General features: G+C 39.8%; 3 protein-coding genes across 4 annotated transcripts in view; all 3 read right to left on the bottom strand.

Moving 5' to 3' along the window:
- Positions 1-5,395, bottom strand: part of LOC107587780 (U4/U6 small nuclear ribonucleoprotein Prp31-like) — a 7,487-nt gene extending 2,092 nt beyond the window's left edge. Inside the window, exons 1-12 of the mRNA XM_016275689.1 lie at positions 5,258-5,395; positions 4,943-5,155; positions 4,766-4,826; positions 4,600-4,683; positions 4,389-4,486; positions 4,099-4,205; positions 3,393-3,562; positions 2,995-3,152; positions 2,828-2,917; positions 1,680-1,807; positions 963-1,035; positions 727-855 (exon numbers count right to left, since the gene is read on the bottom strand). Of these exons, the coding sequence (XP_016131175.1) occupies positions 727-855; positions 963-1,035; positions 1,680-1,807; positions 2,828-2,917; positions 2,995-3,152; positions 3,393-3,562; positions 4,099-4,205; positions 4,389-4,486; positions 4,600-4,683; positions 4,766-4,826; positions 4,943-5,155 (1,311 nt within the window). The 5' untranslated portion in view covers positions 5,258-5,395. The remainder of the gene's footprint in view (positions 1-726; positions 856-962; positions 1,036-1,679; positions 1,808-2,827; positions 2,918-2,994; positions 3,153-3,392; positions 3,563-4,098; positions 4,206-4,388; positions 4,487-4,599; positions 4,684-4,765; positions 4,827-4,942; positions 5,156-5,257) is intronic.
- Positions 5,396-6,719: 1,324 nt separating this feature from the next.
- Positions 6,720-22,144, bottom strand: LOC107587782 (uncharacterized). 2 transcript variants are annotated; one of them, XM_016275691.1, is made up of 16 exons: positions 21,443-22,144; positions 19,110-19,243; positions 18,808-18,952; positions 18,625-18,695; positions 18,021-18,139; positions 17,475-17,562; positions 16,882-17,030; positions 16,675-16,759; positions 16,302-16,423; positions 15,932-16,081; positions 9,260-15,617; positions 9,020-9,183; positions 8,572-8,705; positions 7,802-8,136; positions 7,605-7,683; positions 6,720-7,495 (listed from the first exon to the last, which is right to left on the bottom strand). In XM_016275691.1, exons 1-16 carry the CDS (start codon positions 21,528-21,530, stop codon positions 7,350-7,352), a joined length of 8,367 nt encoding a protein of 2,788 aa, XP_016131177.1. In that variant the 5' UTR covers positions 21,531-22,144; the 3' UTR covers positions 6,720-7,349. The 2 variants fall into 2 exon arrangements, with proteins under 2 accessions (XP_016131177.1, XP_016131176.1); XM_016275690.1 differs by having other exon boundaries at positions 8,572-8,708.
- Positions 22,145-23,468: 1,324 nt separating this feature from the next.
- LOC107587899 (leukocyte receptor cluster member 1 homolog) lies at positions 23,469-26,861 on the bottom strand. The gene is made up of 4 exons (XM_016275859.1): positions 26,426-26,861; positions 25,968-26,159; positions 25,556-25,857; positions 23,469-23,817 (listed from the first exon to the last, which is right to left on the bottom strand). Exons 1-4 carry the CDS (start codon positions 26,555-26,557, stop codon positions 23,604-23,606), a joined length of 840 nt encoding a protein of 279 aa, XP_016131345.1. The 5' UTR covers positions 26,558-26,861; the 3' UTR covers positions 23,469-23,603.
- Positions 26,862-26,898: the final 37 nt, after the last annotated feature.

The following is a 26,898-nucleotide window of genomic DNA, read 5'->3' on the forward strand; positions in this document are numbered from 1 at the left end:
GTTTATATCACAGCTTGGGCTAGAGCCGTTCAGAACCGTTGAGCTCCGTAAAGCCGCATTTGTCAGGGGGTATGACAGTCACAATCTCATCCATATTGCTATAAAATATAGCATTGTGTAGAATTCAAATAGCTCCGATACATTTTGTGGTCTGCGCCGACTCGCGCATGTGATCCGCAACGTGCTATCGTGTCTCTGGACCGGAGCAGAGTATGTGTGCGGTGTGGTGGTTAGCGTGACACAATGCCAAACCAGACTTCTTTTTTTCCTCAATGGAAAGCATATTTACACTGTTTGAATCGTTCCCTGTCCCCTATATAGTGCACTACGTTCCATTCACTTACTAATTACTAATTCTGTGGACAAGTGACCGATTTCAGCCGCGGCTTCAGCGTCTATTTTATAGTGTAGGGGGCGGACGCTTCGGCTTCTAGAGAGCATTTGATTGGACAGAAAGTTTGATGAGAAGCTGAAGTATGATGTGACGTCAAAAAAAAATTGTTGAGCCGTTTTGGCGGAAGTGACGAACTGCAAGCTTTGAATGCTTATATCTTCTAAATGCGAATTTTGTCACTGTTTTGGAGCACACTGCCTTATAGATAACCTTAAGACTAACATATTGATACTAACACCCAAAAAAACTTTCATTTTGATTTCACGGGGACTTTAAATATGAAGAAACTGATTTTTAAGTTTTATAATTAATTCTACAGTATGCAAGCATACCTGTAAGGATTTGGATATTCTGGCCTTGGTGGAGTCGTTGACCTGAGCTTGTCTGACTCTGCCGCTGCCAGACTTTCCCAGCTGACCGAGACTGAAGCCCAGATCCTCCTGATAAGCATCATCTTCGATCTTACAGGGAGAAAGACAGAATGTTTATAATCCACAGTTGCAGAGTCAATCTGTGGAATTTTAAACAAAGCATGCTAATGGAGCAATACTGACAGAGGTCAACTAACCTCTGCAAATGTCATTCTGTTGGCATGTTTCCTGATTTCTGTCAGACCCAGCCTCTCTTTCATCTTACGATACCTGAGAGTATATTAAAAAAAAATTAAAAAAAAGAATGACAAGTTCATACAATGTAAAAAAAAAAAAAAAAATTCCCCCCCCCCCAAGTTGTAAATAAAACAGATTATTGGAGTAGGTTTTACAAGAAAATACTATTTCAGTCTTTCCACTTCAAAAATTTCACAGAAAATTCCATGTTTATGTTTAATTCAGTGTTTTGTCAACTCTTTGTAACTATTTGTGAAATTTACTAGCAATTTCTGAGTGAAAATTGTTTCTACTTTTAAAAAAATTGTACAGGAAATATTTGTTTAAAAAAAATGTGTAATACAAAAATAATTTCCAAACTGATTTTGCTTACTTGTCAAGAAAAGCATCTCAATGCAAAATTTAAAATACAAATTATGAAATATTGTCAAGTAGTCATATTTAAGAATGAATAATGTAATGTAAGCTGAAAACATACATTTGTACTTCCCTTTTTTATTTTCACTTGTCAAGAATATTGTCATAACGCCATTTTTTCAGTTTCTTTTAGATGAAGTATAAAATGTAGTTCTCTCACAAACACCATGTAAGGTCATATTTTGAATATATAATACAACATAATACAATATATAATTTAAAAAAAAAGACCCATCATTCCCACCCCTTTTGACCCTCACCTTCTTCCTCCTCTCTTCTTCCTCTGTCCATCTAGGGGAGCTGGAAGAGGCTTCACCTGCTTGACTGGTGGGGGCTCCTGCCATTTATCAAACTTCCGCTCGATCTCTTCCTTCAAATCATAGCCAACCTGTGTATAAACAAATAAACAAGTTAATCAAGACAAAGCACTACAGTACTTCTAAAGATTTTTAGCAGCAACTACATTCTAGCTTTAAAGTGCCCATATTATGCCATTTTCAAGGTTGCTAATATTGTTTTATGAGTCTCCTAAAAGAGGTTTACATGTATGCAAGGTCAAAAAACACGTTAGTTTACTCAAAAAAATAGATTTAATTTTACCTAATTTCTAAATGATTCGTAAACGACTCGTGCGAAGCAGTTCAAAGAATCAGTCTCTCTAAACTCCTCCTTTCCGTGAGCCCTCACTGCTGTGATTGGTCAGATGGCGCAGTCCTTTGTGACTGGTCCAGAGCCGTACAGAGATTGGCTCTGGATTGGTCTACCGTGTCAGAAACAGAGCGTGTCGGAAACGAAACGCCCATTGCCATGACGGAATGACAGCCCTCGAGACTTATCAATACATAGAAAAGATGGTATGGATTGTGCCTTACCAATTCGAGTCAGAGTCTGATGATGAAACGGTTGAACTGGCTGATCGACAAGAGACCGATTCGCAAGCACAACGTTTCTCAGTGGTCAAGTGTTAACAAGTTTGTGGTAATTCTAAGATGTGATAAAACAAAGTACTCTCACAGCGTAGGATACGGCGTCTTCTCGACATGATGTTAACTACACGGAAATGTTACTGTTTGTGGGCGGGCAAGTTGACGACATAGAACGTGGGCAGACATTATGCAAATGTGTTACTTTGTGACGTAGAGTCGTAACAGAATAAGATTCTAATTCCCGACGACTCGTTTAGGCAATTGCGAGCAGACTCTTTTTTTTTTTTTTTTTGATAGACAACTTTATTTATCGTGCACTGTCGGCTTCACAACTTTGCAGATAGTTTATGTTCACAACCTTATGTTCTAACCTAACCCTAAGCCTAATATACGAAAATGCATAATAGGGGCACTTTAATTATCATCTGAAGTGAGTAAACTCTAATCTGTACAGTGGTGTAGACCATGATGACACTGCTGACCTTGCCATCCACGCTCTCGTGGAAACTGTCCACGCGGGAAGCCAGAGTGCATTTAGCTGCAACCAGACGGGCTGCTTTTCTCCTCAGATCCTGGAAGCAAAGAAAAAAAATTATCAAATAAAAGCAATGAAAAGTAAGTAAGTGAAAGCAAAAAGGTTGATGCTCACTGAAGGCAGAGACTGCACTACATCACAGTGGTAGATGTAGCCTGTGTGGGGCAGCAGGGATGTGCTGCTGAATCCAGACAGCGTCCTCCGCTGAGCTCCCAGCAACATCAGATTACACGCAGGCATCTTGGACAGGTTAGTCAGACCACCAGCAACACCTGAAATCAGGGGAGAAGGTTTGCATGTTGTCAACGCAAGGGATTTTTACAGTAGAACCATATTTTATTGTGATCAAGTATAAGTGAATATTTCCCCCAATCAAGATAAAACTTCTTTTTTTTTTTTTACTTTTGTGTCCCACAGAAGAAAGTCATGTGGGTTTGGAACAACATGTTAATAACAGAATTGTAATTTTTGGGTAACTAACTATCCTTTTAATTCAGCAGTCTTGTTCTCACCCATAATTTTGGCAGCAGTTGAAGCTCCGACAATAATTGAAAGATTTGGAGCAATAAATGACATCTTGGATTCCACATATTCATAGATCCTGTGTTTTGATTGGTTGAGCTCAAGGGCCATGTCACATGCCTCCTCCAATCGCTGAAGCTCGTCATCACCAAGCATTGTTCTGCAAAAATACAATCATTTAATTAAAAAAAAAAAACTGCAAAAGTTTGGGGTTGGTCAAGAGTTTTTGGAAATATTTCTGAAAGTCTCTGATCCTCACCTAGGTTGCATTTATTTGAGCAAAACTATAGTAATATTGTGAAATCATTTTCTATTTGAAAATATTTAAAAATGGAATTTATTCTTGTGATAGCAAAGCTCAAATTTCAGTCTTAAGTGTCACATGATCCTTGAGAAATAATTCTAATTATTCTGATTTGGTGTTTAAATAACCATGTTGAAAACAGCTGCGCTTTTTAACACACTTCCTTTTAATATGCTTCATTTTTTCTTCTTTTATGATTCTTTGATGAACAGAAAGTTCAAAAACAGCATTTATTTGCATTTTAATCTTTTGGAACAATGTAAAAGTCTTTACAGTCACTTCTGATCAACAGAATGCTGAAATCCTACTCGCTCCAAACTTTTAAACAGAAGAGTTTAACAAAAAACAAGGTTCTCTTCCTGTAATCATACCAAGTATATCTGCTAACTCACCCTTGAGTGGTTGAGGCTGTAACACTGACCACCATGATGGTAGCATTAGTCAGGATCTGCTGGAGGGTCTCATTATTTTTGCATTTCTCTAGATTGTTGCCCAGCTCCTGAAGACACACAAACACATTATCGTATATAAAACACACATGCGAATTTATGTTTAAGCTTCATTGATAAAACAAAATTACTGATCAGAGGATGCAAATCATGTGACACCACATTTTGCATGAATAGGATGCTCAAAAATGCTCAGCCCATCACATTTTCCAAATTAATATGCTTCTTCATACCTTAACAGTTCTGATATAGTCTAGTGCATTTGGCACCAAAGACTCCAGTTCAGGAAACCTTTTGGAGTACTTGTCACGAACAAACTTGTGAATGATATCTGAGGAGGAAATAAAGAGGAATTAATGTTATGGTGCTTGATAAGCGATACAAATCTTGAAAGTTGGCGATAAAGATTTTGCATATTCACTATAAAATTCATATGAAACTCACTAAGTTCATTGTCAATTTCCACTGTGAGATTGTTGGCGGCGACAATGAGTCTGTACTCGGGGTCTGCTTCAACAGGTCCAGACACTGAAGAGAGTGGGAAAAATAGGTTAAACATGGAAAATTCATAATTACCAGGATGTTCGTAAAGGAGATGGATGTTACTCACCTTCTGAATTTTTGCGTTGATTTCCAACATAATGACCGATTTTATCCATGATTTCAGCAAACTATACGAAGTCGAGATGTTTGCAATAAGTTAGTGTAACGTTTCAGGGAGACGGTACTTATATGAATCCATTTAACGTTAGAGATAAAAGTCAAATGAATGAAGTTAAAAACTCACTGGCTTGCTGTGTCTTAGTTTAGCTATGGATGTGACACTCTCCGTCCCACTGTAATCCATCTCCATCTCCTCTGGTATGTCCTCCAGACCTCCATCGGCTTGATTCTCCCCGGGTTCCCCATCACTCTCACCCCCTCCTCCACCGGGATACAGCCCGTCCTCTTCTTCTCCTGCCTCCTCCAAGTCGGCAAGCAATTCGTCTGCCAGAGACATCTACGAACAGAGCGAGAAAACAAACGCGAATTAGATCAAAACATCGTTTATTTGCTGAACGAGGTTTTAAAATAGTCATCCGAGTAAATGAGCTTAACTTACATTTCTAGAGCGCTTCTTTTCTTCTCACCTCAATAAAAAATACGAATATCAGCCAACATGCAACGACATACAAACGCAGAGCACCGAACAACGCGCAGAAGTCGCAGGTTAAATGCGTCACATGTTTTACAGCAAAGGCTTCTGGGAAATGTGTTCAGGAACGAGCGCATGAAAATGATAGATAGATAGATAGATAGATTAGATAGATAGATAGATAGATAGATAGATAGATAGATAGATAGATAGATAGATAGGTTTAACCTCGCAATTTTCTAGCAATAAGTTAAATAAATATTTGAAAGGTTGAGCATGGTTATAAGAAACTGAGAAAACAGAATAACTTTTGTCATCATGGCACAAAATTATGTTCCTAGGGTGCCAAAAAAACCATTTCTGTCAGTTTTTTGCAATAGGAAAATATCATAAGCTAACAGGGTTGCATGTGACAAAGCTAATAGTATTTAAATTCTAATAATATTTCAATATTTATTTTTTAAATCATTTTGACTTTTAATCTGTTAGATACGGTCAAACAAAAATAAAGTGCTTCATGGGTTACCAAAGTGTAAAGTATTGTGGATTTCGCCAGAGTTGAGATCTCTTACCTGTTCTGTTTCATAATACTAAGCTTTATTTTATGCCTGTTTATAAGTTATACTATGGAAAAATGAACTAAAATAATATTACAAAACAAGGTTAGTAAAGTGTTACACAGAAGTTATAAGACAGAACAATTTATTGTCATCAAACAGTTCAATAAATGTTTCACAGTTTCCATGTTATTTTCACTCCCTCAGCTTCTTACAGAATAATATGAAACCTCCAAATGAAACAGATGCTGAACGTGATGTAATGATCTGGATTACCTCAGACATTTGCATGAATGATAAGATAGAAAACTAAAAATGAATGTATAAATAAGTCAATTAATAGTTATGTATGCAGATTTCTCTTTTTTTCATGCCAAGCAATAATTACTGCTTCAAAATAAATAAAGGAAAATCTAATGTCAAATACATTATTAGAAAATAACACCTGTGTAGAGACACATCATAGGACAACTAGATATAGACTGACATCTAGAAATAGCTAAATTAGAGAAAACATTTCAAAGTGTTTGAACCTATGCAAAGATATATGTTTGTTGAGGCGGTTATTAAAAGGATTAAACGGCAAACGTCATAAATTCAAAATAATTTGATACAAAGTAAATATACAGTATACTTAAATTTATGAAGTGAATTAGGCCAACAGACAAACATACAGTGGGGCAAAAAAGTATTTAGTCAGCCACCAATTGTGCAAGTTCTCCCACTTAAAAAGATGAGAGAGGCCTGTAATTTTCATCATAGGTATACCTCAACTATGAAAAACAAAATGAGAAAAAAAAATCCAGAAAAAAAACAAATGCAGAATAAATAAACAATTAAGTAAACAAATTAGATACAGAAATAAATAACATTTGCAATACAAAATACAGTATAAAACATAATAGTTAATCGCAGTTTTATTTTTTCGTGCATTCTAAGAATAAATTTAAAATAAATGGTTTTAAAATGAGTTTGTATTCTGTTGCAATTTCATTTTTAGTTTGTACAAATGCTAAATGAGAACTGCACTGCTGTGATTTGGAAAGAGACGGTTCCCTCCTCAACCACAAACTACAAGAATGTCTGACTGCAATGAGAACATATTTACAATGCCAATATTTCTAAGCTCACAAATAGACAGGTACTGGTCAGAGAAAGTGCACCCCTTCATTCAAGGGGAATAAAATACAAACGTACTTCAAGAAGCCATGAAAATAGAACAGTTAAGCTGGTACATAATAAAACTCCCATTGCATAGCCGAAAAGTATATGTCAGATTTTACATAACTCCAAGGATTTTGGCTGTTTGGAAGGTACTTTCTATGTGTGGATTTACCACTCCAGCTGCTGCAGTGAGTAAAACCTGGACTGCCTCCAGCCTTTTGAAACGGGAGTCCTTCTTTTTCTCGCAGTTAAAAAAATAACCTCCAGGAGCCGTCATAGTTACCGATGACAACGGGGGCCACTCAATCACTCCAGGGGGGTACATTTTGTCCAGGTGTTTAGGGAACAGTAGTATGTAACACTAAATGCGGGTCGTCAGCAGGGCTCACTGTAAACCTTGACGATAAGCCGGAAGTTACTCCGGTTGGAGATCTTGGCTTCACTACATGGTCTTTACTTTTTGATGCCTTGTGGCTGGCTGATCCTGACAAAAAGGGCAGAAGAAAAAAATAAAACAGAAAATTGTGATCATATGGGATTTGCGTTATGCAAATCAAGCCCAAATTATAATAACTTCTGCGGAGTACACTTACCAAAACCATCAGTGTTGGGGGGCTTTCCATGGGGAGATGAACTATTAGATCCAGAGCTCAGTTCATTGGTTGGAGTTTCCTGGCATGAAGAGTTTCAAAATATAGAGAAGTAACAAAACAGACAATGTTTACCTATGTGAAACCTTGCAACTGAAGGTATTCGTTGCTTTTCTGTATAAAACACACTCTTCACATACCTGATCGAAAAGATAGACTGTGACATCATCAAAAAATGACACATTCCTCCCACGGTCACAGTTCTCTTTGTCCACGGGCTCCTTTGGTGATTTCAACAAGCTACGCAAACCCACTCTCTTGTCAACATCTGTTTCCGTGACAACGATGACGCGCCTGGGAGACTCATCGTCCTGTTCCTCTTCTTCATCTTCATCTGGATCGCTACCTGTTGAAGCAACCCTCCTCCTTCCCCCTCTGTGCTCTCCCCCTTCCCAGAATCCTCCTTTGGCATTTGGTGAGAGAGGAAGAGAGAGAGCGAGCGGAGGGAGGGACAAGGAGAGACGGGCCAGCTTAGCTGAAACGGGATGATAGTACAGATGGAGAGATGAAAGACAAACATCAGAAAATGGTGGTACATATATGTGTGTGTGTTTATATATATATATATAGAGAGAGAGAGAGAGAGAGAAAGAGAGATTGTTATAAAATTATTATAATTTTTTTTTAAATTGTAAGAATATATTCAGTATATATACTGACAATTTTTTTTTGGGGGGGGGGGGGATTTCAACTAGCTATCAACCCCTCATAATGATATGATAAAATTATTAATTAGCCAAATCGTTCAATTAAAATAAAATAATCTTCAAAATATTAACTTTTTCAAGTTCTTTGTTTTCAATTTTAGTTCATTTTCCAAAAAAGATTTAAAATTGCACAACAGCATAAAATGCACAACTGATGATAACAAATCCAAATGAAATTGTTGAGTGCTTTCGGTTCACAGTACCTTTCATAGCTTGATTTGCAGCTGGCAATGAAGGTGCAACCTCAGGCTGTTCAAGCACAGTCATTTCTTCTGTCTTTGCTCCAGCAGGTTCACTCACAGACACAGAGGGAGAGGAGGGTTGAGACTCCTCTTTGCTTCTAAGATAAATAATTTACAATAAGAAGTCTGGTTTTTACCTTCTTTAACCAAGAAATGCATTCAGTTAAAATAATTTAAAAGCAGACTGTGGTTACATTAAATGCCATGCTGACATCACATTTTCTGCAGTTCACACTAATAAAATACAGAATATTTGACTATGATTTATAATCTCTAGAATAGGGATAGATATTATATTATCTCTATTAGAATAGTATTATATAGATATATTGTCTCTCTCTTAGAATATTGATCTGTTTTATTCATCACTTCGTCTATTTTTTGTAGTATTTCTGGAACATAGCCACACCTCTCGTTTTCTTGGAAATCTTCGCTTGCAACACTTTCTTCAGAGGATGAAGTGGTAGAGGTTCCCCAAGGGTGCAGAATCACGCTGTCACTAACTTTAGACCCCCACAGGACATTGGTTTTAACATTTTCACTGAGAGAGTACTGAAGTCTTTCCTCACAAACCTAAAAAAAAAGACAGAATGTTTTAGAAATAGCAGAGCATCAATATTATTCTATTCTAATAGTAATTTTTACTCACCTGCATCATCAGTCCATTTTTTGCCTGCATTTTTGAGAGTGACCTCTGCCCTTTGGAACCATCTGTAGAATTGCATGGTGAGAGAGGCGTTGGCACATGTTGCCCCATTCTCTTCTCCACTGACTGCTGAGCTTCTCCTGGGAAATTTGGAGAAAAGTTTTCATACTGCTCTGACTGTTGCAAGACAGCCGTGGTACTTTTCGAAATCCCATCAACATCTTCTTTTAGCTCGACTCTCGTCTTCCCCTCTGCATCTGCTGAGTCATGATGATTTATTATGCCACCAGCACCACCTGTTCTTTGCTCTGGATTTCTCTTCAAAGATTCAAGCAGATCTAAGTTTCCTAAAAACAGATCTCCAAGGGTCTCTTCATCCCCAGAAATGCAGCACAGTTGCTCCAGTTTTTCAAAATCCTCCAGAGGCTCCTCATCCAAGTTCTTCCACTCAGAGATCAACAACTCAGGGATGGAGTTCAGAGAACACTGGGAGAGAGGTGAATGGGCCACTTTCTGGGACAGGCTATTTCTGTCGTCCACAGTATTTGATTCTGGGTGAATGTGGTTTTCTTTCATGAGAGATGTGTGCAGTTTTTGTCCCAGGTTTGCAGTGATACCTTTGCTGTGAGTGGTGGTACTGGTGGCAAGTTCTTCAAGAGACTGATCTAAACAGTTAACATCATCAGAACTGTCAGAAGGCTCCTCATGTTTAGTAGATGCTTGATCTGCAGCACAGAACAGACTTGAACTGGTCTTGACTTCTATGTGGTGTACTGTATTCGGGAAACTACTTGGGCCTTGGCACTTGCCCACTCCTGCATGTGGGGGAGCAGAACATTCAGAAAGCTCCAATGAAATCAGTGCAGGGGCTGAACACTGAATGTTGCTACTATGAATCTTACACGGCTCTGGATCAGTGCTAATGGTGAGACTTGGGCAAGATGGAGAATCTGATCTTTCTTTTTCAAAAAACACATCACTGATTGTGGCAGAACAGTGATCACTGTCAACATTATGTCTACCGGTTTCTGTACTGAGACACTCTGGATATGCTGAAATGATGTGAGAACTATCAGCTAAGTCAGTGGTTGAGTTTGACATATCTATTGTGCAGGTTTGACGGTCTTCAAGGGCTGCAACCAACATTTTGCTTGCTTCAGTCTTGGGTGACCATGTGGCTTCGGTTTGGTCCCTTTGTACATAGTTATTATGACAAGAAAGAGATTCTTTGTGGTATTGTAGAGGTTCCAACTCATCAGTTGAAGCAGTTGTAATAGAAAACAAGGGAGAGAGAGTCATGCAACCTCTTACACCCACTATGTTTTCATGACTGTCAAACTCTTTATTAGCTTTATCCCCAAACAATTCACCTCCCACATAATTTTGTAAACATGTCTCCGAATTCTGAGTATCAATCACCACCTCAACAGGTCTGTGTTGCACAGGTGCCTCCAGCTTTGGGTTCTCCAGATTCTCAACTTCTATTTTTATATTGCTAGAATAGTGCTCTGGTGTTCCATTTTCCATGTCTGGATTTTCCATGTTCTCCTCTTGCTGAAAGTCGAGCCTTTCTACAAGTGCCTGCTGAGCTTCCTTTGCCCCAGTAGAAAGCATCAGCATCTCAGGTGGTGGATAATCAGCCTGTCCTAGCTTCTCATCATTAAATGCATCTTCACATATTCTCTGAGTAGAGGGATGAGACTCACTATCTGCAAGCTCATCATTTGCTTCAGATTCCCAAAATTCATGACTCACCACTAAGTGTTCCTCCTCCCCCCAGGGCTTTTTTCCAAAACTCGGGAACAACTCTGATCCAAGCCCTGCTTCTGGTGTCTGAGCTTCGGCTGCAGCCCACTGGTCATTTTCTACAGGCCAAAGGTGAAGTTCTCCCTGCTGAAATGTTTGGCAGTTGAATTCCCCACTCATAGTCTCCTCTGTACCATTATCTTCCTCAAGGGCACTCCACAACTCCTTCTCCTTCAGTTCAAGACCCATTGAGGCACCTCTGCCGAATTCATCAGAACATTCATCTTTTGAGATCTCCATACTGCTGACTTTCTCGCCTGCAGAATTTTGGGGGGATTCTTTGATAGTGAAGGAGAGCTCCCCTACAGCTAGCTGACTTTCAGGCCTCTCCTTTGTCTGTCCATCCTCATTCTCTTCTGAATACGAGAGGTTTCTCAAGCCTAGTTCATTTGCATCTATGTCTTGGATATCAAGCTTACCCTTTTCCTCTCCTGTAGGTTGTTCAGTTTTCGTCTCAGACCAGATGAATTGGGTCAGGCCGCATTTGGTGTCATCATTGCTGAGCTTTGTGTTTATCTCCGGGCTGATGATGCATTTCGAATAATCAGACTGTAAGCTGTAAAACCGTGATAACCTGGATTTACTTTTGTCTGATGACTTTTCATCAACTGGGAATTCAGGTGATGTACAACGTGCCTCCTTAAACTTCATTGTTTGCAAATACGAGCATTCTTCGATGAGTTGTTCTTGACAAACTGGTCCAGAAACAGGTTTTTGAGGGTCTGAGACTATGTCAGCAAGCAGTCTAAGTTCTGTAGCACCTGAATCGTGAAGCACTCTTTCTTCTGAAAATGTGTGAGATGTGACCAGCTCACTATTTTTAACTAGAGAGGAGTTTTGGATGTTAAGGGAGCTGTTGCTAAATGGAACTCCCTTATTTGGCTCATCCTCTCCATTGGAAAACAACATGGCAATAAACTCAGCATTGCATTCACTTTGAGAATCTCTTGAAATGACAGCACCTTGTATGAGAGCCTTCTCTACATCAACTCTCTTATTTGAACCCCACAATTCCTGCATATCTTGTTTCAGCTCCACTTCCTTTTCTAAATTCTCCAGTAGTCCTTCATCCTCAATCTTTTCCTCAATTCCCACCAATATTCCTCTATTCCCACCAAGTACATCGGTGCCTCTTCTGCCTAAACCCTCTCCACTATCCAAATCACTGTCAGAAAAGTAGGCCGAATCCCGGTGTGGTGTTTCAGTTCCCAGGGCTTTCCATCCACCACTTCCTCCACCCAACCAGGAGTCTCCAGGTGTGAGACAATCCAGTGAACTAGAGGTCAAAGGTGACAAGACAGAATCTGTGGGGGTCATGGTGGAAAGTGACTGATCAGAGTTGGGTTCATGTACCATTGGCGAGTGGAACACATCTGTGCTTGATTCATTCAAGGAGAGTGAAGATTCACTTGGAAGTATTTGCTCTTTTGCCATTTTCATGTCTTTATCAAGACACGCCATCCTTGAAATAGTTTCCTTGTCAGGTAAAGTGGTTTGTTCAAGGGATTTACAGGATGTCTCCATTTGCAAGTTGACAGTGGGGCAGTCTTGACTTATATTTGAACTGTATTCCCTTTCCTTTGTAAAGCTTGTGCCACCTGCTAAATTACAGTTTTGTGAAGGAAAAAGGAAAGTCAATTCATTTGGCCTCTTGTTTGGATCTTCTGGCAGTTTCTCATTGAGTACATCTTTAAATGTTGCATTTGATGTCATCACCTCGATGCCAGCTGAAACATTGTGATCATTTTTCTGCTTTAGTTCTTTTGCCTGAACAAACATGCCCTTTAAATCATCTTCATCTGCACTTACAATTTGTGTATCATCAGGGATTTGATTTTTGTCACAACTCAGTGAACTATTAACAGTGTGCAGATTCCTGGGTTCTACTGGACCTTCACTTACACAGTCATGCTGATTGTGAGACTTTTGAGAATTTTGTTTCTCTTTTATAATGGGAGATATCTGCTCCAATAGAGGCCCATTTTTAGGGATTACTTCTGAGGGAGGAAAATCATTAAGGGAATGCTTCTCTAGCTCCATTTCAGGTGAAAAGTGACTGACTGGAGTTAATTTCTGAGCTGATTCAAGATTTTGTAACTCAGATGCAATCTGAAGTACTGGAATTTCTGGGCGCATAGCAACTTTTATTTCACTCCTTTTCGCCCGCTTGGTGACTTGAGCATAAATTGCTTCTTTTGTGTCACCTGGCATCTTTCCTGCTCTTGCTCTTTCTGATTCAAACTGTATTGTTTGAGATGATTCTGGGTCAATGCATATTGACTCATACTCAGGAGACAATGGAGCAGGTGAAACACTCTCTTCCTTTTTGCGTTGCCTTGTAATGATTTCAGTTAGAAATGTTTCAGCAGATTGAATCTCCTTCAGGAATTCCTCTCTCGTCATTTCCCCTTTCTTCGGCTCAGGTTCAACACTCTCATTGGATATTTCGGAGAGCAGGGAATGAGACTTCTTAATCCCTGATGAAAAAGCCTCTTCAGCTTCTGCATACGCTGGTAGATCTGAGGGATATGCAAAAGGATGAGGGGTAGTTCCAAATCTGGAGACCGGGGTGCCACCTTCACCATCATATGCATCCTCACAATCTGACACAGATGTCTCGATCTCTGTAAGGAACAAATCTCTCTTTTTGCCACGGCCTTCATATCCAGGCAGGAAGTCTTTGTCTGAGGCCCAAACTTGTGAGGATGAGTCAAGTTCTGTGAGAAGAGACTGGGATCTCCGCATTCCTTTGTCTTTCCTTCCATCACTTTCTCGTGCCCATGAGCTTTCTCCGTCTTTCAAGTCCACGGAGTCACTGGAGATCTCAGTCAGAAACAAATGTATGGGAGATTTCCTAGCAGCTGCAACTCGCTCACGTTGCATGACTGCATCTTCTCTCCAAATGGCCGGCAGGATGGTGGTGAGGCGGGATTGTGTTCGCTTCATTCCCCTTGAGAAAAGCTCAGTCGTAGCTGGGTCTGGTTCATCAATCAGGTTGGTGTGCTGAATGGTTGTTCCACTTGTGGATCTATGTGGTGACAAGAAGGGTGAATCATCATCATCGTCGTCATCATCATCATCCTTGGAGAACTCCGGGCTAGAGGATGACGTTCTCTCAATTTTTGGAATTGTGGATTGAGATCGAGTCATTCTGGACTCATTGTCTGTAGTGTATGTCTCTGAAGCATCTCTTGAATTACACAAAGACTGAGACCATGTCATGCCTCTGTCAGCATTTCTCTCATCAGTATGGTCACAGCTTAGTGGGTCTCTTTGTAAGTGCATTGCATTGTATCTGGAATATGTCTCTGAAGAGTAATTTTGACCCTTTTGGAGTCTATAGTGGGGAGGGAGAGGTGGAGGACAGGTCTGAGGTGGGAGAAACAGGGAGTGACTACCAGAAGATGGTGGAATAGAAGGAGAAAGTGATGGAGATGGGGGCAGTGTCTGGTGAGTGCGATTTAAGCCTAAATGGTCAAAGTTGGCTTTTGACAGCGAACTTATTAGTAAAGAATCAGAGGTCTCAACTTTGCCTGTCGGGAACGAGGATCCAGGGTAGATGTCTAACCCGTATGTTCTTGCGTAACCTAGTGGAGGAGCAGGTAGGGGACGTGAGTGTAGATGGCTGCCAGAGGACATGGACATTGAACGAGGTTTAGGTGGGAGGATGGGCGCTTGAGGACTAAGGGACTTTTGGTTTACTTCTCCAATGTCTATAACAGCGTAATCCGTCACTCGGTTACAGCCCTCCTTACTAAACTCAACCAAGCCAGTGTTTGGAACCCTAACCTTTACCTCACTGGATCTGACCGTCTGAGAGGTGCCTCTCGCAAAGCCATCTTGCTGACTGAAAGCTGGTCTGTGTTTTCCAGTAGTCCCTGTTTGAAGCTCGACCAGCTCCAGATCTCCAGGACACATTGAACTTGTTTTTAACGACCGGCCTTTTCCTAGACTAGGGGACTTATCCTGGGGAGTATGCTCTTCCAGGCGAATGTAATACTCACTGGCCAGTGAAGGGCTGCGGGCACTGATCACGGGGACGACGGTGGGTGTGTCCAAGGTTTGCCTGTGGCCAGAATTGGGTGTTGGTATTGGCTGAGGTGGAGGAAGTGGTTTGTACCCTCTCCTGCCATGGGCCTTTTCCCAGAAGTATTCAAAGTTTAACCCTTTGCTGGTCTCTGTTACAGTAAGGATGTCATCTAGTTCAGATGTAGGAGTGATCATATTATCTACAGGGTCCAAAAGAGGAAATGAGTTTCCATTTTCTCTGAGGCAGCCATCCTCCCTCCCATACTCTCTCTCCCTCAGAAGTTTGTGTGCGGCTGACTGAAAAGCTGGGGGCCGGAGGGCATCCCATCGTCTTTCAAATGACTCGTCGCTCTCTCCTCTCCTTCCTTCTCCACTGTCTTCCTCATAATCCTCCTCATCTTCATCCCCTCTAGCACTCTTCCGGCTTCCTTGTTCTGCAGCAAGGAGAGAGGAGAGAAGGAGGAAGACTTTGTTGACCATTGGCCGCTGGGATGGAGGTAGCCAGCAAGACTGCATGACCTCGTACCTAATGAAATATACAAAAATAGAGTTCACATATTAGTATGTGACATTATATACTACATTTTCACTTTTTTAGATTACAAATCCTGTTTCATTTTTGCCTCATTCTATTAAGAGTGCAGTAAGACAAAATACACTCAAGATTCATTGATTTTAAGGAAAAAGTCATTTTTACACTAGTTATGAAATGGGAATGGGATTTCACAAGTACTATTCATTTCTGTAGGTGTAAAACATTTTGTAGGTGAATCTGTATTCTGTATACTCATCTATGTGCAGACACAGTTTCATCTATTTAAAGGCATTAAAAATACTGACCAATAGTCTGCGTGAGTGAGTTTGAGGCGAGGTTGAGCCAGAGTGATCTGTCGTTCCCTGATGACAAAGGTGAGAACCTCCTCATCGCTCAGGTGTCTGTGCGGCTGAGCCCCAAATTCAAACAGTTCCCATATTACAACACCCAGAGACCTGTCAGTAGTAATATAAAGGGAAAAAGGGGTTGAAGTTTAGGAAAAACCAAGAGTAGCCACAACTGATAGACTGGGATAAAATTCAGAAAAAAGTCCCTAAAACACTTTGTTTTTATAATTAAAAAGACTTTAACTCCACTATTGTTATTTTTCTGTGCTATCATTGGACTCTTCTGTTTAAATTTCCATTAAATCCATTTGTCTATAATTTTTCATACCACACATTGCTGGTTTTGGTTTGATCAGTGACAATCAGATTCCCGCGAAACTCCTCCAGAAGTTCAGGGGCAATCCAGCGGAGAGGTATCCACAGTTTGTCTGGGGTTAGATAGTAATCCTCCTGTTTGTATAAAATATGGAAAACCACATAAAAAAATTAAAAAAAAGATAGGCTAAGCTGCTCTAACACCATTATGCATTTATATGCTGATTATGCGATACAAAATATTTGTTTTGAATACAAACAAATCACCTTCTATGTTTAACTCAAAAAAGCCTTCTATACTAAAAAACCTAAGATGCTCATTGATTGAGGTCCTGTTCTATATAGTCTATTTGAAGTGGAATGCTGTTTAGTAATTGTTTAAGTACCTTATATTGATTGTGCGAGAGGCCATAGTCTCCGATCCGAACAGTAAGATTTGAAGTGAGGAGGCAGTTCCTCAGTGCCAAATCACTGGAGAACAACAGACAATTAGAGAATAGTATCATAATTTTTGATTTCCTTCCAGTTTCACAAATGCTTTGTCTGTGCCATTCACATGATCTTGAATACTTAAAAGATTTTATCAGTCTTACCTGTGAATGTAATTGTTCTCATGGAGATGCAAGAGACCTGAGGTGATCTCATATGCCATTCGTTGTAAGGTCAAGAGGTCTCTGTTTAAAAGGTCAGGGGTCATCCCATCAGACATCATCTGAGCTCTTAAATACCTCTTCAGGTCACCCTGTAGATACAGACACACACACACACACACAAAATGAAAATACAGAAATTATTTAATACAGAAAATAGGATCAAGTGCTAAGACAATTTATAAAAAGTGCTAAAAGTGCAATGAAAATGTATGATTACATAATGAACTGGTATATTTAAATTTATTCCAGTCCCTTGAATAAACAATGTGCCTTTTTCATGAAACATTCAGAATTAATTTCTATAAACACTGTAAAAAAAACTCATTAACTATCGAATCCAATACATCATAAATCCATTCTTACATAAATTGCTTCAATTAACTGAATGCGCCAGTGTTTCATGAATGAGACCCATTGACTAAATTTCCCTGAACTACCGATAAGAGGCACACACATCATCCAAGGCAGTAATTGTTTTCTCTACAAAAGTTGTTGTCTAAAATTGGTCTCAATGTCCAAATCTGGGTTCTCACCAGTTGACAAAACTCCATGACCAGGAGGAAAGGAACGTTCTCACTGCATTGGCCCAAACACTGTAGAATATTCGGATGCTGAAGACTTCTGTGAGATGAGAGAAACAAATCAATAAAGATTAGCTGTGTTGTCAATGTTCTTGTAAACATACATTATACAGGGTGAGAGGGAGAAGAGAAAGGGAGATAGCAAATGTAATTAAACTAAAACTTTGGTCTAATAAATAGATCTGAAATGTTTTTTAGCATTCCTGGGCCCATCTGGACCTATACAAATCATGTGTGTATATATGTTTATGTCCAGTGTTCAAATGAACCCTTCCAAGTGATCACAAGCAACTGTAATGCAAATAAAGCAGCACAAAAATAAGGTAATTCATTGCTTGCATGAGCAAATTGAGTGTTAGATAAGTGGGGAATAATAGCCTCAATAAAAAGCAGCAGAAATTTCCACTAATATAATTAACAAAAAAAAACATGGACTAACTAGGAAAAACAACAATCAGCAAGACATAATGCCAGCCATAGCAGCCCAGTTTGTCTGACCTGTATGGCTCTGACTCTGCCAAGAACTTCCTCTGCTCCAGAGGACTAGCACTGACCCTCAGCTCCTTCACCACAGCCTGATAGGAGCTGCAGTCACACAGCACTTCAGCCAGGATTACCTACCAGACACAGATCAAACGGTTATACAAAAAAATCTGTTTACTACACCATATCTGTACAAATTTTAAAAAAGAGGAAAAGAAAGAGAAAGTGTGTAGAATGGAGCTAAAAAATAAGTGCAGTGAGGACATACAGACCAGGACAACCCACACGTTAGACTACAAATTCAGGTCAATGTAATTATAGATGGTCAAGTAAGAAAGAGTGATCTTTAAGCGGCTCAAAATGAGACCATGGCCTGAAATGCCATATTTGACTTGTTTAAGCTCAAAGATTCAATACTTGCTTGGGTAGAATGATCAATTTCACAGATATTTAAACTATGACACACTGATTCAGAAGCCTCAAATTTTCAAGTGCATTAATTATTCATTAATTATTTCAGTTTTCTTAGGCACCCCCCACCACTTTGGGTTTCCATTAGCATTAGTTACAATTCAAGCTGTTCCCGAGAATAAAAATATTTTCATTTAAATGTGTCTACCTTCCCAAACCAGCCATTTCCAATCTCTTGCAGGTAGCTGAGAGTGTGCCTTCGGAAACATTTGGAGATGTCTGTGGGATTTAATAGGACTGAGTTATGTATCTATACATTGACAGTTTTCTTGTCACTTATGAACACGTTATGGAGCAAGATGTGCATATTGCCTTTAGTAAATGGGTTTACCTGTGCCATTCGGCAGTGTGGGGCAGTTCTTATCCCGCAGTGGAAGAGTGTAAACCTCCGGTAGAGATGGACAGGAAGACAAACTGTCCTCAGGAACAGGGCTGGAAGCCCCAGAGCATTCTTCCCCTTCGGCATTATCAAACTCCTGAAAGAGAAAGGTGGAGGTGGGAATATATAAAAAAAGATATTTAACCACCATCAGATAAACAAGAAAACCCGTTTCATGCCGATTCATATCAGTAAAACGTTATGCAAAATTCACATAAACCCACATGTATAAAACACACACCAAAGAGACTTACATTGAATCCCACGCCTCCTCTCTTACAGCAAAGGCAGGTGAGAAGCAAAAGAACAAAAGAGACCAGCCCAGAGCAGGAGATGAGAATAATCACATAAGGGGGAGGAGAGAGAGAGTCGTCCCGGGACAGAGAGACTGAGGGGGGGGAAAAAAGGGTAGAGTTTTACAAATTCGACCTTATAAATTCTAAGGGATTGATCCATAGATAGACAGAGAGAGAGAGAGAGAGAGAGAGATAGGGAGTGAAAGAGAACTTGTATATATTCCTAACAGGGAAAAATTGAAAAGGGCACCGTTACATTGAAAACATAGCACAGGAATCCAATGAAGTGTTTTCATTGCTCAAAGGGAAAAAGTACAGAGAAAAGCAGAGGAACTCAGAATAGATCACCTTCAGATTGGGTTTAGGGAGGGGTTTAAGAGTTAAGGTTTAAGGGAAGCAAAGGAGAGAAACCAGAGAGTCATCATACAAGACATTTCTTGTACTCGTCACTATTGAAGAAGGGAAGGTATTGGAGTTTTGTTTGGGGGAAAGGCCTTTCTTAAGGGAAGGGACTGGATTATTGAAAAAGATTCTTGTATCTGCAGGGTTGCTGGGTCAGAAGGAAAGTTGCCATACTTGATTTTGTACCTCAATTTGGCCGTTTGTTTTAGGAGAGCCATCTGTGGAGAAGAGAAGGTGGGGAGGAGGGCAAGGAGGTTAAATACCTTTGGCATTGTGATTAAGATGCTAAGACTGAATATCCACTAAACTAAAATGTATTCAACTGACTTGAAACCTCATTGTTTATTCATCAATGTTAGCGCACATGCCATTGCTAGAGACTCTACACCTCTATTTTACTTGCTCTTTAATAAGTCAAAAAATAAAAACTATCATATAATAAAATATGTTTGAACTGAGAATATCACTGAAAATAGTGAGGATAAAAATAATGTAATTCTTTAAAACTGTGATGAGAAACAGATGTTACTATATTTCTTAATCATTTGCAAAAAGTAATGTAACTTTTAGAGGCAACGGGCCATGGTTTTCCAAAAATAGCATAGGCACCACAAAGACATTTTTGGACACATCAGGACTGACAGCAAGGTCCCGGCTGAAGCTGGGAAAGGCTGTTTAAAAGGAGTCACAGAGTACTAAGCAGTCATTAAGGTCTGTTGTGTGAAAACGGTGCAGGTCATTTGAGGCTGTGCAAATTTTAAGCTTATAGATGGCATTTTTCAGGAAAATAACAGAAACCGAATTATTATTACATCTTTTCTCAATGATAAAGTAGTAGGTATTATTATTAATAGCAACAACAATAAACATTATTATTATTATTATTAATTAATATTATTACAATTATTATCATATAACATTACATAATAATGATAATAATGACGATGTATTATTTACAAATAAAAAATTATTTATAGTATCTCACAAGTCAGAATATCAGAAGCCTATCTTGTTCTAGTTTTATTCGTACAGCTTTATAATTTCTAAATAGCACATGATGTCAGAACACTCGAATCTTACTTGTGTTGCTAAAGATCAATGCACAGGCCAGTAACTCATGACAAAAAAAATCGCGTAAATGCATATTAAAAATCATAATCATTAACACAAATGCCACGCTTGCAATTAACAATAGACACGCGTTTTGCATTTGAGAATCACCCGTGGAATTCGTCCACCTGAACTATGGAAATATATAGGTTAATGAGCAGGTAGCTGTGTGAATACATGAAGGGTGTTATTATACATCTGATAACCTTTTATTGTTCGAGGAACAGTGGCCAGACATTGGCAGACACGGACCTGTGCGCAGTTCCCTTCTTTGACCATATGGTTACACATACTGCATACGAGAGCAGAGCACACAAATAAACACGCGGGCCTGTTGGCACATTTGTGTTTATGATACTGCTAAAATAACGCGCGGAATAAAACATCAGACATAATAATAAACCGCAGATGATGCAGTTCTGCCAAAACAGGGACATATGATGATTCAGGGAAAATCGCGTTATGTACAATTTATGAGTTACCTCAGGCCCATAGGTAAAATTACATAGAGGAGAGCTGATTTGCAGGCCCACAATGAAGAATCATACATGCGTACCAGCCAGACACCTTTATCATCAGCGCAGGATGCCTGGGCTCAATATAACGACACATAATATTAAACGTAGGTATAATAGATATGATTGAATTATGAAATAATAAGAGTCACCCCTGCCAAGAAATATAAAATTTTCACATTTTCCTTATTCATACAGCGTCTCATCGCCTCCTCCCCCCTCGAGCGCATCAATAACATCATGCCATCTGAACGACACGCTCACCTTCCTTCTGCGGGGCTCCCAGAGCTCTCTCCGGGTTGAAGTACGACATCAGCCCCACCAGAACAATCACCCAGCACTGTAGTGACATAGTCGCGCGGTCCACGGCACCACCATCCGAGCGACGCTGTCAACGTTCCCCGCCGCGCGTCTGGCTCCCCGCTAATAAAGAACCGTCTCCTTGTTGTGCAAGAATGATGCCCTCGTTTAATCCGCAATTAAACACGGTGTGAACGCTCTTTTGTGTCAGCCTAATCCAGCGATCCGCATCCTCACCAGCGCGCTGTTACTATTCCGTCCTCATCGCGTCCCATCGGTCGAAAACGGGCAGAAAACACCAGTGAAGTCATTCTATTGGTTCTATATCCGATCCTAAATACGGTGTCAGTATTATGTGAGTGGTCCAGCTATGTTTTCTTCCAAGAAGCCCCTCTACGTCAGATGCGACCGAGTTTGCGCTATTATGATCTGTGGAGCTGCGTGCGCCTCGCGGCGATTTTCGTAGGTAGAACGACTACGCGATGCCCTTCGCTCAGGTACCTGCTGCCGGCCAACAAAAGCGTTTGTTTGTTTATTAGGCTGGAGAGAACGTCAACGCCCCCGTGTCTTGGCCTTGGGTATCATTGCATCAAAATCCCCCTAAATCGGACCACCTCCACGAAGCGGTGACATGATCCGTTTGGGAGGACAGGTGCACGGAGCGTGCCATTGAAATTCTCTGTAGCCTTCAAGTTAATGACATGCAAATCTCTGTCTGTCTGGAAAAGGCCAAATATTTTCACCAGAAAGATGCCTTTAAATACCAATTAATTTTATAATCTCATCCTCCTAGCATTAATTTCTATTAGCACAAAAACATATGTGCTTAGAGTGAAAACAGTGCATATGAATTTACATGTAGTCATTTAGCAGACGCTTTATCCAAAGCTACTTACAAACGAGGACAATTAATTCATACAATTCATAATTGCACTTAATATTATGAACCACAAAGGATAAAGAATGGAGGCAAAATGAGTATTTCTAATGTCAGCTTTAGATGTTATTTCCACAATATGTGACTGTCTGATGCATATTACACAAAAATGTATATTCTGCTTTGTTTTCTGTGAAATAGTCTATACTTATTTTGTGCACTGTACTGAGAGTCTCCACACATTTTCTGTGACATGCGCTTTCCATACGACTCTTTGAAGAGAATGCTATGCCATTTTTCCCCCGCAAAAAATATATTATTGTGGTATAATCCATCTCAGTTAAACCTCTCTAACTGCCACGTAAAAACAACATCATCAAAAAATGTCAGTGCTTTACATCAGGGTTGGTTGGTGATTTAATGCTAGCGTCCCTGGCTATTTTCATGGCAAGTAACAAGCTGACATAATATAAAAGAGCAATTTTAAAAACTTACATAATGTTTGCTTTAGATAAAAACTCTAAAATGAGTTCAGGGTTGACGATGTTAAAGTGTTTGCAGAGTAATATACAGTAATTTCCTAAGAGAAATTAAACCAGTGCAATTTAATAAAATATGTTCAAAGGATACTGGACTCTTGCATGAAGAGCATATCGGCAAATCTTCATTTAATAATAAGAACTTGTGTGTGATTCTGCAATGTCCTATTCAGAATCATGTATATATGATCTTACCTTTAGATTCGGACAGTAAGAGGGCAGTATGTGGCCAGAATAAGTGGCAATACAGACCAGACTTTTTGCAGTGCAGCCCAGCTATGCAATACCAGGGTAAAATTAAGTATTTAGACATGACAAGAACAAAATATTTTATGGACTCCAATATCACCAGCACAGAAAAAAATTTCTTAGTCTCACAATAATGGCTTGTCCACATTGTAATGCCGATACCTCTGAATTGTTCAGGAAAACAACAAATCCAGACCCTACAAATCATAAGATGACATTTTTACAACAATTAATCACTCTTTTGCTGTGAGCACAAACAAAAAGGAGGTTTTCTGGTTTGTCCATTTTTTTCCCCAAGTCATCTGACGCCAATAAAAGTGTTGCAGAGGCCAGATCGATGGCATTTAGGTAGCAATCAGTCATTTTAAATGGTTTTCACACTTTGCATGTGGCTAATTTCTTGTCTGACCACAAAACAGTTCTGCAATTTCTAGACTTATTGAATCAATGCCTTTCTAAGCTAATAAAAGCCATACTGATCTCTGTCTCTCCTTTGCCTTTTCCGTGCCAATTCAGGAAAGTAGGCGCTGTTGTATGGTCTGTCTCTATCCCCCATCTCTCGCTCGTGCTCTTTTTCTTTCCCGCCTCCGCTCCTCTGATCCAGTAAAGCCTGTGTCCTTTTCCTCTCCTCCGCTTCTCTCTGCAGCCGTTCAGCCCTTAACCTCTCAACTGAACTGTCATGAGAGCAAAATAAATCATTTTAGGATGAAAAAGTTGACAAATGTACTCAACAAACAAGTTAGTACTGCAGTGGGCATCTACTCATGCATACGTGAACTTGTTTGCAAGGGAAACAATTCTCAGAGTCTAATTTATGTAACACTTTTGCATTTGTTTGTAATTCTAGACTGCAGTGATTTAATTCTACACAACAGAAAAAAAATGTAAACTCTTTTAAAGGGGTCATCGGATGCAAAATTCACTTTTGTTGTTGTTTGAACATAAAGTTGTGTTGGAAGTGTGTACACACCCACCCTATAATGATAAAAATCCCCCCAGTGTTTTTTTTTTTTAAATCCCTATTTTAAAATCCCCTTTCTCAAATCAGGCTGTTCTGAGATTCCTGTCAGAATGACGTAGTTCTGCACAGGCCGCTCCCACGATATTTGATTAACAAGGCCATCTTACCTTCGATCCGCCCTGAGTGAGCTGAGAGCTGTCCGCCATTGTGTCGACTCCCGTGCAGGGGAAGACAAGAATGTCTCCTAAGCGATTGAGATGTTTTGCTGTTGGATGTAATAATGAACATAGCAGTCGTCATTTACTCCCAACATCTGAGCCGCTGAAGACGCAGAGGATTAACGTTACTTTCGCTTTTGAAGGGAATGCGCCGATCCCCGATCTGCCTAAATGTGTTAAAGTTTGCACTAATTATTCGTGACCTAGCTTCATCTACAGTAGAAGTGAGTATAAGAGTTTTTTTAATGAGTCTTTGCAAATCGCCTTTCCTAATATTTGCTAGTTAGCAAGTTTTGCAGCTTAAGTTTACAGTCTGCTCGTCCCCCCATGGAAGAGAGGGGCAGGGTCAGCAGAGCTCATTAGCATTTAAAGCAACATGGACTAGAACAGCGTGCTGAAAACAGAGCTGTTTTTGAGAGGGTAAAAAAGGTGTTTTTTTACACTACCAATGAGAAATTTTAATCAAAGTATGTTATAGACCTTTCATTAAGACCCTAAAGAATCATATCAACTTGTGGAAAATGGGCATCCGATGACCACTTTAAGTTTCAATCTGATGTTTGGCTTATTCATCTAGGTGGTTGTTGGAATTGCAGAACTAATAAATGCTGTGGTGAAGAATCTGTGACGTGACCCGACCTTCGAGAACTTTAATATGTGGGGAATGCGCCGATCCCCGATCTGCCTAAATGTGTTAAAGTTTGCACGAATTATTCGTGACCTAGCTTCATCTACAGTAGAAGTGAGTATAAGAGTTTTTTTAATGAGTCTTTGCAAATCGCCTTTCCTAATATTTGCTAGTTAGCAAGTTTTGCAGCTTAAGTTTACAGTCTGCTCGTCCCCCAATGGAAGAGAGGGGCGGGGTCAGCAGAGCTCATTAGCATTTAAAGCAACATGGACTAGAACAGCGTGCTGAAAACAGAGCTGTTTTTGAGAGGGTAAAAAAGGTGTTTTTTTACACTACCAATGAGAAATTTTAATCAAAGTATGTTATAGACCTTTCATTAAGACCCTAAAGAATCATATCAACTTGTGGAAAATGGGCATTTGATGACCCCTTTAAGTTCTTTAAACATGACATCAGGAAGATATTTGAAAGCAAAAACACACTAATTCTAAACGCATACATACTACTGTTCAAAAGGTTTGGATATAGTGTGACTGACTACATTGTTGTGTAGCCAGACAAGATGCTTTATTGGTGTTGACAGAAATAGAAAATGTATTTCACACCTCTCTCCACTCCTCTTCTCTCCTCTGTCTTTCCTCTCCTTCTTCTTATGCTTTTTATCCTTCCTGTCCATCACTGCCAGTGCTTTCTTCATTTCCTTAAGAGGATCCAAACTGTCTTTCAGCTTCCTGTCTTTCTTTTCTCTCTCCTCTTCAGTTATGGTTCTTGGCTTGTCTTTGCCTTTCTCTTTCTTGTCTCCATCTTCTTCTTTTTCTTTTCCATCTTTCAGGTACCAGGGAGTTGCTTCTGTTCCAGGAGCGGGACCAAGAGACACTAAAAGACCAATAGCACGCTCCTGCTTCTCCTAAAATAAAATATCACAAAAATGACCATTTTAAACCATCTATGTGCAGCATTAAAACTATAATGTCATCTCTTAATATTGTAAGTAAGGATGTGTCTTTTTTGTCACACCTTCTCTTCCATCTTCTCTCTGAGGTATTCTGCATTTCCTTTCTTTTCAGACGAGTCCTCTAGAGGAAACAGATTTAAGTGTTCGATCTCTCGGGCCCCTCGACTTGTCTCTGCCGTCTCTCCATCCTCGGTCCATTTTCCTGTTTGCTGAAGGGCTGCTTGAGCTTTCGTTCTCAAATACTCAGTTCGAGCCTGAGGAATTATGGGATAGATGGATAGATCAGAAACCAACATTCAGCTCAAAATTCAAGCCATAACATAACATTTAGATAGCACTTAAGCATGCATTATATTTAAGATACATGCCAAGCAAACAAAGATTGACAAAATACACATTTTATTTATTCTAAAGTAATTCTGTGAGGACAAATACATCGGCGCCACTGAGTGCAGGAGGGAATGGGAATGTAGTAAATTAACCTAGAAACAGTGGAAGGATGGTGGGTTGCTATGGTTACCTCTTGCTCTGCGCGTTCCACTCGCCGCTGAATCTCGCGTTGCTCCTCTGCAGCTTGAGCCTCGTCGCGGCGCACGCGCGCAATGTTGTCCTTATTGCGCACATGCCAGCTCTTTTTGGGCAAAATGTTCATTATGTAATACTTAAAGAGAACAGTGAAACAGACAAATGTAGTTCTAGTCTCGTAGCAAGTTTGTCAAACCACATACAAGGTCCAATAAATAAGGCAACAGCTTAGTTTATGGCTCAAAACAAACAGACTCGTCAACAAACTAACTTACGCAGCGAAATTCAAACTCGCCACTGAATCCCTATGTAAACTAGATCCGTTTCTTCCGTTCTGAATGTTCACAAAAATACAAAAGAACAGCTTTCTAAAAAAATATATACCGACTCATTTGTACAGAGAAAGAGCTTTGCAAACACCGGAAGTTGCAGTGGCGTGATCACGTCACACGTAAAATGTTTGTGACG

The sequence above is a fragment of the Sinocyclocheilus grahami genome, unplaced genomic scaffold (genome assembly GCF_001515645.1).
Source record: "Sinocyclocheilus grahami isolate Dianchi unplaced genomic scaffold, SAMN03320097.WGS_v1.1 scaffold96.1, whole genome shotgun sequence".
In the NCBI taxonomy this organism is placed as follows: Eukaryota; Metazoa; Chordata; class Actinopteri; order Cypriniformes; family Cyprinidae; genus Sinocyclocheilus; species Sinocyclocheilus grahami.